Raw genomic sequence first — 13,574 nt, 5'->3', positions numbered from 1 at the left:
GTCATGGCAGCTCACAGTGAGCCAGGTTCTCCTGGAGGTTTCTTCCTGTTAAACTGGAGTTTTTCTTTCCAATGTCATAACATGGCTGATTGCTACAAAGTTTTTGGAAAGTCCCTTGAGACAATATTTGTTGTGAATAAACAGATTGAATTTAATAAAGGTAAATGCTTGTCTAATCTATGGAAATCCAAATGCCAAAAAACACCCTGTACAGGTTTTTATATCTTCTATACATTGATATGATTTATTGTGTTCATAAATTAAATGAATGTATTAACTTATATATTTAAAGAAAACCTCTGTTTTACCCACTGTGGGAAGGGTAGGAAGCTACGATGTACGTGCTAGATTTAGTGCCGTTTGTGGCTAACAATTGGCTTTAGCTTTATTTTAAAGCTAAAGCTAGTTATATCTTTATAACTAGAGTTACTTTTATAATAAAGCTAACTTTAGTGTTATTGTAAAGCTAAAGTTGGCTTTATTATAAAACTAAACGATGTGTGTGTGTTAGTGTCAAATGACTAGACAGAGTCTGCTTTCTTATTCTGCTTCAAAATAATTAGCATTAGCATCTTGTCTGCCGCCCGTCACCGTTTTTGAAACTGATTTAAAACTGGTGAGAGTTTCTTCCACATTTTCCCAAAGATCTCTTACACCTTGACAAACGTCCCACACGTTTGTGTGCTTTCTCTTCTCTACTTTTCATCCTAAAAACAGACAACTGTAGATTCACTCATCAGACACTCCATCAACCTGAACTCAAAAAATTCACTTTATTTTGCCCAAACACTGTCTTTGATGCCGAGGTTGCAGGACACAGAGGAGAGGGGACATTTTGTTCCTAGGACTGTCCTCCTTCTCAATTCCTAACACTCCATGTGCTCATATCCGCATCGACTGGGCTTAAACTTCGTAAGACGAAATGACATCCTGACAGCAGATAGATAGCTTCGTGCAAGACAGATTTCACATTGACAAGAAATATGGTAGCACTTTAATATCAACATCTTGTGCCACGAGATCTTGTTACATCCTTAATCATTAGGGAGAAGAGCTCTCCAGCCGGGAACAATGGGGAGTTATTCACTGTCACTATAATCAGAATATATTCTCTCATCAATACCTAATCAGGAACCTCATTAGAAATTGTGTCGCTCTGTAGGGGAAAAAAAAGAAACATCGACTCAGAAATGACAACAAAGTGAAATTTTAGCAGATCATGACTCTTATTTACCCGCTGTCAAGCTCAGGTACTTTATCTCCTTCAAAAAACACAAAGCGAAAAAATGCAAATCTCCAAGCTGAATGAAATCAGCTTTATGCAGAAAGACAACCAGTGTGGAATTGTCTCCTCTTTTTTTTCTTTTCTTTTCTGTATTCTCAAACTACAACTCATTTTTAATGGCAGCGGTGTCAAAACAGAGAAATGAGCTCGATAACGAGGCAGAGGAATGAGGAAAAGGCCTTTCCCTCTGATTTAGTCAGCACATTTCAAATAATGAAGCGAAGCTCGTACCATCAGCCGGCTTTTCCTTCTCCTCCGACGCCTCGTCGTGCTCGTCTTTTGATGAGGGCTTGTGCTGACAGATGCGGCACCTGAAACACCAGCGCAACCTTGTTTTACAATCATTAAATCATCGGCTGTTACTGACATTAAAGACCACAACGGGCTCTTATGATTCATTAAGCCCTTATGTATTCAGAGAGTTGTAAACTTTTTTCTTTTTTTTAGCTATGTACACTGTTTCTGTTTTGTCTGCGGCTAAAAAGGTCTTCCAGAGCATATTTATATGACTTTTCATGGTGAAATAACTTGTCATGTTAGAATAATGGATTTCACCTCCCACAACAAATGTAAATAATGTCTACTGCCAGAATATCAAAAACCAAAGCACTTAACTCGAAAGCTTTTTACACAAGAGTAAGCTGGCTTTCAGTCCTCAATAATTTAGCTTCCTGACAACATAAAGTATCCCATTAAAGCACATTGCTGCGCCTGAATGTCGTCAGATAAGTTAAGACATTGTAAAATAATGTTGAAAAGCCGCAGATGTTATTTACCCAGATCGACACTGCAGCTTGTCTCTTGGATGCCCCACGTTGTCGTCTGCTGGTAGGAAAGAAACCGTCCCGCCATAGTGGTTGTGGGACAAAAAAGTTTTAAACCCTTTAAAGAAAGGGGGAAAATATGTTATACGGTGTTATTAATCTAACAAAAAATATGCTCAGCTAAGGCACTGAGGAAAATATTGAAAAGGACTCAAACATCAGTCTAGTTCAGTTGCAGTTTTAGTACATGCTTTTGATTTTAGTACATGTGACATCTCGTTGCTTGTACTTGTGACAGTGCAATGACAATAAAGTTGAATTCTAATTCTATTCTATTCACTTAATGCTGCACATTTAAAGAATGACAGTTTGCAGGTCTTTATAATCCATAAAGTGTTTAGAAAATCTGCTGTGCATAATAATTTGGAACAGTGCATTTTGAGTTTTTTATTTTTGAAAAAAATACTTTTCTCATGGGGAGCTTTGTGCAGTAAAAATTGACTTGTACTGTAATAGTTCATGACTTGAAAATTATTCTGACCATCATTTGCAATGACCATTTAATCTGAGAAAATATCACTTGCATAATAATTTGGAACACGGTGTAAAAGCAATGTCTAATAGACAACGTCTTCTTTCTGGTGCTCAAATGTCCTGCAACAGCAGCAAATGCATCACCATTGTAATGGTGCTCTTCCTTAATTAGGCTGATGAATTTCACCTGTGTATGATGTACATCCAGGACCATGGAGAGAATGCACAGTTTTTGTTAAAAAAAAAACAAAAAAACTTTTACTAAAACCAGAAGTTTTCACGCTAAAGAAAACTGAACTTTACATTTGCAGGAAACATTTGTCTGGGCTACCTGCCCAGGGAGGCATTGGATTGAGCTGTTGGGGCAACCAGAGGAGAAGCTGCTGTCTACGGACGTCCAGGTGAGCTAACAACGCCATTGTTTTCTCAAGCCTGCCTAAATCAGTCCCTCTACCCAACATCGGGATTAGTCTGCATCTGTATTCTGCTCAGATGAGACCAAAATTGCCACTTTGCAGGCATAATGTCGTAAAATGTGACCAAATTAAAAAGATGTGAATACTTCTGCAAGACACTGTGAGCTGATGGTAAACCAAGCCAAATAATAAATACCCCCCAAAGGTTTACATAATGGCTGACATACCTGACAGGTCGTATCTTGCAGGACCAAGCCACCTATTCCTCTCACTGTCCGCCAAAACATCGCCATAGAAACCATACCCAAGCAAAGAGACCGAATATTTGAGGAAGACGCCGTTATGGTGAACCGAACATACATCCATTGGCTGTGAATCGCCTGTGAAAACAGACCCAAGTCTTGGTTGCAATCGGCAAAGAAAGGTAACATAATGATTGCACAACAATGTTCTGTTTGTGTCCACACAACACTGATAACATCAGATATGGGAATATCTGAGCATGGGTTTAAAGGACGCGTGTTGGCAGGGTTTCAGTAACTTAAACTCACCAACAACAATGTGCAAGGCAGATGTAACTGGATCGTTTGTTCCCTGCGTAGCAAAGCAGATGCAGTCAGTCGACCCTGTTGGACACATAAGGGGGATGATCTGTGAGACAAACCTTGATAGTGACAGCAATGTTGCCCAAGTGTTCAATTTTGAATAGCGTGAGTTAAGATAAATCCATGCAATGTGATGATGTACTCCTGTGATCTTCATTGTTGTGATTATGCCACAAAGATCATCGAAGATTATTCTTTTTCAGGTCAAACCATGTCCACAACACAATTCAGTTTCAGCTGTGTTGTTTGTTTTTTTAGCCATTAAGTTTGGTTTGACTATTTCTTTATGAATATCTACAAAAATGTAAAGAATAAAGAAGGGGGTCATTTTTTTCTGTGTTTTACGAAAGCTCTAAATACAACATTATGTTGTTGGTGCAAGAGAGGAATCACACAAATTAAACAACCAGTGTTTTCCATAGATGTAGCTCTCTTTACAGTGGTTTTAGTCATGCTTTATTTCATCTTAAAAACCCAATGAAAATCCTTTCCCAATTTAGCATACTGTCATTTCCGTGCTTGTTTTCACCTCCATATGCAATCTACTTTTTGTGGAGGAAGTAATATGGCTTTAAGATTTTGTGTTTGGTTCATCTCTCGAGCTAAAGCTACGTCTTATTCACATATCAAGTAGCACCTCATATAGCATTGGCAAAAAGGAAAAACATTCCTGCACCTGTGATTTTAGCCTAATAAGTAAAACCAGTCTATTTTCAGATAGCATCGCTTTACAGTTTTAGACATTATTTCTAAAAATGTAAACCTGTGCTAGCCACTTTGTGAACTCTAGATACTTTTTCCTTTGCTTTTGAAAACCATCTACGCCTAATCTCCGGGAATTCCATTGGTTTGATATAATTCCTATGCTGGTAACACTATAAAAATTCAAACGAACAGACCCCAAAGTATGGCTAAAGAAGTTCTAGGCTAAGAATTGTAATTGTGTACTTTGAGTTGAGGCCTTCCTGAATATCGACATCAACATCTTGAGCTCACGTTTGTAGTTTAATGGGAGTAGAGTTAGCACAAAGTGAAACGGACCTGCTGTGTTTGGTTGGTTTCAAACAGAAAGGAAACAGAAAACAGAAAGGAAGTAGAGGGTAGGCACTATCGTGTACTTTGGCCATTTTGACACACAAAACAATGGCAGTTTTGGAAGATTTTCACTTTGGAAAGTTTTTGTCACCAACCAGTTCATGGATGTGGCTGGAAATCGCAAATGCAGCAGAAAAAAAAAAAAATCAGTTTTCCAAAATATCAGTGATAATGTAGACTTTTGGTTGTGTTCAGACTGTAGCACTATTTGGTGGAAACTTAAATTTTTTATTCTTAAAATAAAACATGTTATGTATACTATTTTGGCAAAGTCTTTTCCCAAAGTCATTAGTAAAAATATTAGTGAAGTAGAGAATAAGACTCACAATTTTTTGACTTAGCCACATTCCTTCCAGCTTTCTAAAGACAATATAATCACTGTATAGCAAACAGCGTTGGTCTTTGAGAATACAATGCATTTAACTTATGGCTATAGGTTATCTCAACATACATAAATATCGGGTAGGTTTGTTTTCTCATTAGGCGAGTTTTGCATGCTTTGAGGTTTCTGATTTTCTCTTATCCCCGTTGCCTTTAATCCACAAAAAACTGTTCATCATGTCAGTCACATATGTGTAGCTCTATCTCCAAAATGAAATCTGTCACAAAGGAAAAAGCTCTGGGGATCAACAGAATGAACATATTTTTCACGTCCACAACCAAGAAAGGCAAATGTAGCTGAATGATTTTATTAGGCAAGAGCAAAAGAAACGAGGCAGTCATAAAGTTAACTAATCTGATAGTTTCGGGCCCTGGGCTATCATCAGCGCTCTTCAGCCAACAAATGAAGGATAAGAGGCATTCCCCGCCTTGTGAGAAATGTTGAGTTTGATATTAAATCTTTCGACTTGAGAGGTAATAAGGCTCTATCGCTCTTTTCTGCGCCCTAGTGGAGTAATTTCAGACCTATCTGGCCAACTTTGATCATCTTCAAGTGGTAATGTGGAGCTGCTGATAAAAGACGGAGAGGGTGAGGAAGCGAGTGAGAAGCCTCGCTGGTAATGTTTAGAGTGGGCTCACAGAGGTGTGACAGGGCGATCGGGCCCGTCACTCGGAGACGGACAAACAGATGAGTATGAAGATCAGCTCTCTCTCTCGCCTTCTTAGGCGTTCTATGAATATCACTTGTCTGGCCTTTGCTTCCTCTTCTCTGAGCATCATAATCACATCTGAACACTTTGAAATTGCTCCTGACAGGCCTGCTGCGTGTGCTTTTTTTCTTTTTTATTTCTTTTTGTATAGAGATGGTGACATTGTGCCAGAATTTGAATCTTCTACAGTCAGTTTGTACACGCAGCTTCCTTTTGGAAGGGAATAACTTGCAGAAGTTGAACAATGTTCAGCCCTCTGATGCTTTATGTTTTATTCCCCTTAATTTTCTCCAGTGCAGACATTTGTTTGCATATCCGGAGGAAGAAAAATGTCACAAGGCATGTGCTCGTCTGAGCAGTTTCAGTGTTTATCTGCGGTTCTCCCATAAGTGCCTCGTGGATCTTGTCAATTTCTTTCTCATTGACAGCGATGGACTTTAAATTTCTCAGTTCTGGGATATGTTTTTGCTGTTTGAATCCTCTGAGCATAAATATATTTATGGCTGGACCTGTGACTGAAACCCTTTGGAACAGACAGCAGCCCCCTAAATCACATATTAGATTTTTCTTTAACATACATAGTTTTAATGTGCTAATATTCTCTGCAATATTGTCAGTGTTGCAACATTACTTTTCAGTATGATTCACATAATGCCATATCCAAGGATTTTACAGTACAAACAGTTGCAGTTTGGATCACACTGTATAGAAAACAACTCAGCCTTGATTCAAATAAAAACAATGCTCACAAAAAAAGTAGCGCAAATCTAGAAAAGTTTTCATGACAGAGAAAAAGTGAACCCTGAGTTAAAAGCAACAACAGCTCCATCATTTGTCGATGGAAAGAAACACAAGTAAGCACTGAGCCAGATTTACTTTGAGGAATTTTTAAAGTAGTAAATAATGTAATGATGGTAATAACGCAATCAGTGGCTTTTTCAATAAAGTGCAGAGAGAAGGTTACTTTCTATTGGGGGGGGAAAAAAGAGACAAAAACAGAAAACGCAGTTTATAACAACTGCAATAATGAAGAAATGGAGAGTAGTAGTAGAAAATAGCAAAGTGAGTCTGATACTGAAAAATATGACTTCCATTTTACTTTTGGAAACAGTAAACATGAGCACAATGCAAAATACAAAGCAGTGCTTTGAACTTTGTTAATGAGATAGAAACCATTCCAGGAGCAGAGAAGTTGTTTATTGGTGTAGCTTAAACAGTGTTTTGTGACGGCAACCTTATTGGACTTTGGGGATGGAATTATATGTGCTACTGACTTTATGTTTTTTTAAACGATTCTGAATCCTGAATTAGTAAAAATGTTATGTAAAGTAAGGTAATTTTGTTTATATAGCACATTTTCAGCAACAAGGCAATTCAAAGTGCTGAAATGAATGAATTGGAAGGAAACAACAAGATGGTAATATCTAAGTTTGCTCTAGATTTGTAAAGTATAAACCTAAATGTTGGCTCTCCATGTTCAATTCTTGCTCTGGGTTGCTAAGTAGTTCACAATTTATAAACTAACAAGAGTTTCTCTAGGTCTTGCTCCGATACTAAAAGTATAAAGGGAAATGTTGGTCTGAAGTAACTCCACAATTTCTAAATAGTATAAAATTAAATGTTAGAAAAAGCAGTAGCTTTATTGTAAAGTTGTACCGGTTTTTCTTTTTGTACATCATCCTTGCTCTGAGGGTTAAAGATCTTCCAAAAATCCATTATAAAACCCTTTTCTTCCAAGATTTACAAGAACTTTATGAATAAACTAGAACACCACGGATTTGGAGAAAAACGATCTTCTGTTTATCTCAATTACTTCGAGATTTCATCTTTCCATATCATGTTTTGGCGAGATACTCAAATGTCATAGAATCGGCATGGGATTTGTCAGAAGAAAACAAACACCTGACATATCGATTTCCTCTGTGTTTGCTAAACAAACCACCCCATCCGAAACATCTTCATCCAAATGAATCGTTCGCCGTCTCCCCAGTTCATTTTTTGAAACAAGCCAGCCACCAGCATCAAGCTGTGCACAGGATGGCCTCACACTGGTCTTCACACATTGTGTCTTCATCCCAGTGAAATTTACTGTAATTTCAAAATGTCACCCAGCATGTTCCCAATCATGCCACTTAGGACTGATTGACCCTCTTTTAGGCTCATGGTGGCACCCCCCTGTCCTGTTGCCATGGAGACTCTCTTATGTAACTAAGCAACCTGGGATCATAAGGTCTTGAATGTCTCACAATTAAAAGTAAATAAATTTTTTATGCTTTCTTTGGAAAACCTACAGTCGCCACTTATTTGCATTTTGAATGCCCTTTCACTTTGCCAACATAAATGATTTTAATTAAAGCGTTTTATTAAAAGCCACTTTTTAAAAATTAAGTTATATACATTACTTTGAAGAAGGACAAAAAAGTTAGAATAAGTCAAAGTTGTGTCCCTAAGGCACGCTGTAATATCTCAGTCAAGGATAACATGATTTACAAAGGCGGCGGCTGCAGGGAAGACGGTTGTAACGGTTGTATGATTGAATGTAAACTTAAAGCGGCGGCTTTGTCGAAAAACGTCTCGAGGAGGAATCCCTCAAAGAAACGGAGAAATCTGCAGGAGATTAGAAAACTCTCGCCTGGTCCAGTGAATTTAATTTTGGGTGGAGACATTCTATTGGTTGGGTCACAATCTTAAAACACAGAAGCCTGGATCTAACGTTAGCGGTTTGTGACCTTAACTTTTACCGTATTTTAAAAGCATGAGAGATATGATATTGGTTATGGTGTTTGTTTTGGAGATATGAGCTCAGAGGGCATTCCTGTTGATTTCAAGTTGGAAATTATCACTTAAAACAGACAGTGGAAATGGATAGTTTAATTTGTTTTGTAGTAAGATGCAACCTAGGAAGTCCAACTTCTAGTTTGTTTTGAAATATCTTTATAGATTCAATTATTTGCTCGACTGAACATGAGCGCATTAATCTAAAAGAATATGTTTGCATAGCTTTGAAAACTAATATGCATTTGCAGTTTGACAAATAAATACAGTATGGTGTCATTCTGAGAAGCTTAGGAGTCCCTGCATCAATGTGTGAAAGTTCTCACACTTATACCATTAAATCACCAGGAACCAAAAACAAACAAAAAAATCTTCCTCTGTTAATATTTGGCTGTAAAATGATTCCAAAAGCCCACCTGCAGGAATAATCCCAATACGCAAAGAGCACGGCACCAGCTCAGCATCCGGTTGGTTCTGGTCCACACCGTGGTCCGTCTGGATCCTGGTCACCAGGCCGTGCAGGATCTCGCTAAACATCCCGTCTCCGCCCACACACACCACCCTGGAGAGACAAAAAGAGCCAGCAGCTCAAAACTGAACGCAAGCTTTCCTAACACACCGCTGAGAACGGTTCACGCAGCGTCTTGGCGGGTCGCCGTGTAACGAGTCGAGTTCCATGCACACGTTGTTCTCTGAATTTAGCAGGAAAACGGCTGCGTAGCTCAGAAAACCTTGACAATAACGAAACAGGGCAGCTGTGAAACCCTACAATAAATAAGAATATCACGCTGTGCCACCCGACATTACGGCTTCTTGGGTCCGACTCAAAGGCAACTGAAATGCATCTATAAATTATATGAGCTGTGGAATAAAAAGCATAATGGAGTCTAACTCTGCTTCTGGTGTTACGAATGTAAGATGAATAGCTGGAAGGACGAGGTGAACAGGCAGGAGGAAAAAGGGCCCTTTTGGTGCACTTCTTACCCCTGGCTTGTCGCTTCACTCGCATAATTTACAGTTCATAACCTTGATGTATGTCGGTCGGTGAAATGCGGATTTTGACGAGTTGTAGTTAAAGGAAATCCCGGAAGGCAGGGCGAGTTATAAAGTGAGGCGAAAACGATGGAAATGTTCGAATGCTTGCAAACAAACATTCTGTTTATTATTACAGATCAGGTTTTAAAGTTTATATAACAGGAAAAACACGTTTTTTATTTTCCCCTTTAGTTCAATTCAGGAACATTTGAATCGGAGAAGAATGCGCTCACATTTGGGTCGGAAATATTTCATACGGGCAAATACAGCTTTAAACGACAAAAATGCCAGAGAAATAAAAGGGACTGATCAGGGTTTTTAGATTAAGGCTCTATTAAAAACTTACATGCAAAATCCTATATGTAATGAATTAACAAAAAAATAAAAACAAATGTTATGCTATCACCATGCCTGTCGCAATTAGCAATTAATAAATTAATCGCATAATAAAATAAAATGAGCTAGATAATTTCCTGTCTGATTAATATTTTAGTCTGTTTGGAGACTTTGTAATTATTGTATTTATGATTTTTATTTTGGATATTTTAAATATTGCCCAGTTTGTGTTGTTTTCTTTACAGAATTATTTATTGGCCTTTGAGAGGGGAACTTGCACTATTATGCCACTATCAGTCCATCACATGAAAATGGTCTCAATATTTGAGTTTATTGCGATAATTACTGGGTCAGTTTATCATACAGAAAAATGTATAATAACAAACTAGGCTATGGCCTTTACAAATATTGCTAAAAGTGCCGACTTGATATTTGTAAATGACAAAAGATTGACTTCATCGTTGCAACAGAAGCTTTACAGTTAGCTGTGCCCAAGCCTGCTTATGGAAAGTTTAGTGGAAGAAAAAAAAATGTATTGGTAAGAGGTGCGTTAAGTAACACAGTCTTGAGAGGTATGTGAACCAAAGCTCACTCAAGAGTTTCACATTTAGTGATTACTTGCTGCCATGTCATTTTCTGCTGAGGTTTATTGTGTCTTATCAAGTCAAGTATGAAGTCAGGACAGCCTCTTCTAGGAAACGTTAAGCACTCCATGCTTCCTTCTGCTGATAAAATTTATGGATTTTATGGACAGCTGGGCTTCACACCTCCACACCCCACCAAAAGTAATCGCCTTAACAACCCTGGTAGCATCGTGTTTGATTGGCCAGCAATCTAAGGAGACGAAAGAATTATTTACCTAAGCCGGCAGCATAGCTTCACATGACTGATGTGGGGTGTAAATATTTTTCAATTTGGGTCCATCTCATTGGTTAGTTTCTCAAAAGTAGCTTGAAATGTAACATTGCCTATGTGGCTATTAAACTCTATAAGAGAATCTGTGTTTTTCAGATACTGAATCAGACTTTTCTTCTTCTACAATTACATTAAGACGGAACACTTCTAGTTAAAAAAAACAAACAAAGAAATCACAATAACAATACAACAATTACAATGCATATGTATAAAAAAAATTACTATTCATCTCAATGCAGATTACCCAACAACAGAGACTTAATGAGCCTCTCAGTGACTTTATTAAAATATGAGCAAAAGCCCAAAACCAGCAGCAGCTACCCCGCTGAAGTACTCACCCATCATAATCGTCTAGATTGGCCTCCGTTTTCAAGTGGTCCCTGGCATGATTAGCGCGCTCTGTAACTGTGGAAACCAATTAAGTAGCAGGCGTTAGTGCAATAAAAGAAATGTACAGACAAAATAAGTGGCGGAGCAGGCGTTTAAAAACAAAAGAAATGTAAAACAAAAACGCTGCACTTTGGATGCATTTGCAAAAACCCACTGAGCAGATTAATGTTCAGAAAAAGAAAGAAAAAAAAGCCAGACGCAGAGGCACAAACAGCCTAATTCATCTATTGTGGGGTGTATTAACAAAATGAGCCCCGAGGCAGGAAAAAAAACCAAAACAACAAAAAATCCCCATCACTTCAACAGTAAATCTGTTTACTAGGCATATAATCCCAGCATAAAAAAAAAAAAAAGATCATGTGAATCATAGCCGCTATAGGAAGCCCAGAGTGAATGGTGTTTTCCCCCTGATGGGCCATCAATACTCAAGAATATACACTGTAGCAAACACTTATTGAATAATAGATGACTTTGGATGCCCAAGCTTATCGGGTATCACAGCTTCCATTAGGGTGGTGGCAGGATTAATGCCACCATAAGGCAAAAATCATATCCTCGCGAGGCCACCTGGCCCCCACCCTGCAAGAGGCTACGCTGGCAGCGGAGATGTATACGGTGGCCTTTGAGTCTCATTTTTAATTTAAATGTTGTGGCGCTCCACCGTTGGGTACCCACCAATCACGTCTGTTAAGATGCCGGCCCGCCGGAACACCGGAGCCACCTTCTGCTCGTAAATGCGCTCCCCGCGCCGCTTCCCTCCGTACGGATTGATGTACACCAGCAGGTTCTTGGGTCGGTTGGCTGCAAAGTGAAGGATAGCGGTTGGAAATATCTGACTTTTTTTTTTTTTTTTTTGACAACCGCTTTATTGGTCTTTCATTAACTAGAGACCTTTTTTTTTCTTTTTTTTCTTTTTAAAGATGATCACCAGAATGGGCTGTTTGAAAGACAGATGAGGTGTCGGCCAACTGTGGAAGGAGTGTGGAGCAAATTACAGGCACTGCATCATCTGGTGATGAAGTTCCAAAGTGGCGCGCTGGGGAATGTTAAATGGCTTGTTTGGGGCCGCTTTGGAAAAATAAGGTGCCGGCTCAAACTAAAAGTGATCTGAATGGGATCAAGTGTTAAATGAGCACAAAGAAAAAAGGAAAAAAAGCACGGCTCCGTATCATTTGGCAATAAGACAAAAATTCCATTAGGTTACATAAATGGCTTGTCAGCAATGATGTAAAGGTGCGCCGCGGAGGAGACGGACTCTGTTAAAGACGCACAGACTTCATCTTCGCAACGAATGTGGTTAATTTCATTGAATTGGTTCATCTATGGGTATAGGGCATTTCAGATGAATTATATCCACCTTCCGATCTTAATTCTACATGTTTGAGAGACACCGAATGCTACGTAGCCGTATCATTTTTCAAATGTATTGGCCCTGGAGTGTGTCACATAATTTTATACTCAATTAGTGTTATAGCTCACTACGTTACTAATAGTATTATAACATGTAATGTGATACATCATAAAAAGACATTACATATTAGCATTTAATAGATTTAATGAAATGTCACACATTGCTTAATATATTCTTATGCTACAAGTTAATATGCTTTGTCTACAGAAATATACTTGGAGCGATTTATAATAAACCAGCTTAAGTAAGCTTCCACGGTGACAGATTGGCCACTTTTTACTTTCCTGTTATTTCGACCTACCTGGTATAGATTGGGTTTAAAATATTTTTTAGAAAGCTTGGACAGCAAAATGTAATGAATTACTCATGAATTCAAAGTTCTCGCAAAACATGTCAGACTATCGTACAAATTGATACATTTTTGGATGTGCCACAAGTCCAACCCACCTGAGCTGAAAGACTGAATCGCTTCCTTGTTTACTCAGGTTGCACAGAGTCCTGCTACTAAACCAGCCATGTGACGTAAGTGTTGACACTAATGATTTAAAACCTTCAATATTGACTCACTGTACAACCTGCTACAACCTCTTAGCACATAAAAAACAGCTTCTGCAGTAGCTATAAGATGCTGAAATAAATCAGTGTGTGATATCAACATAAAGTGTATTACAAGTTTTACTTTTGAAATTCAAAATAAATGGAATAAGGTGATTTAACATTTAACTTAAACATTTCAGATAAACAAATTGAATCATCAGTAAGGTTAAGGCAATGACCTCCCACCACTTCTTCCAACTATTGTTCCTTCTGGAAATTGTTGAAATTCAGTTAAATTTAGGTTATACAAAAAAGTCTGTGAAATACAACAATCTGTTCATTGCTATTTTTCATTTTGCTGAAACCTCCAGCAGCTTCTTTTGTC

The 13,574-nt window shown here is 38.3% G+C and overlaps 1 protein-coding gene across 2 annotated transcripts in view; it reads right to left on the bottom strand.

Moving 5' to 3' along the window:
* The window catches only part of cerk (ceramide kinase), a 50,459-nt gene that overhangs the window by 20,051 nt on the left and 16,834 nt on the right, over window positions 1–13,574 (bottom strand). For both annotated transcript variants that reach the window (XM_023350281.1, XM_023350282.1), the window contains exons 4-10: window positions 11,917–12,042; window positions 11,190–11,256; window positions 8,982–9,127; window positions 3,551–3,625; window positions 3,227–3,379; window positions 2,062–2,167; window positions 1,517–1,596 (exon numbers count right to left, since the gene is read on the bottom strand). In XM_023350281.1, the coding sequence (XP_023206049.1) occupies window positions 1,517–1,596; window positions 2,062–2,167; window positions 3,227–3,379; window positions 3,551–3,625; window positions 8,982–9,127; window positions 11,190–11,256; window positions 11,917–12,042 (753 nt within the window). The remainder of the gene's footprint in view (window positions 1–1,516; window positions 1,597–2,061; window positions 2,168–3,226; window positions 3,380–3,550; window positions 3,626–8,981; window positions 9,128–11,189; window positions 11,257–11,916; window positions 12,043–13,574) is intronic.

This window comes from Xiphophorus maculatus, chromosome 17 (assembly GCF_002775205.1).
Source record: "Xiphophorus maculatus strain JP 163 A chromosome 17, X_maculatus-5.0-male, whole genome shotgun sequence".
Taxonomy (NCBI): Eukaryota; Metazoa; Chordata; class Actinopteri; order Cyprinodontiformes; family Poeciliidae; genus Xiphophorus; species Xiphophorus maculatus.
Note: the sequence above shows the minus strand (reverse complement) of the source record. Positions and strands in the feature narration are given on the sequence as shown.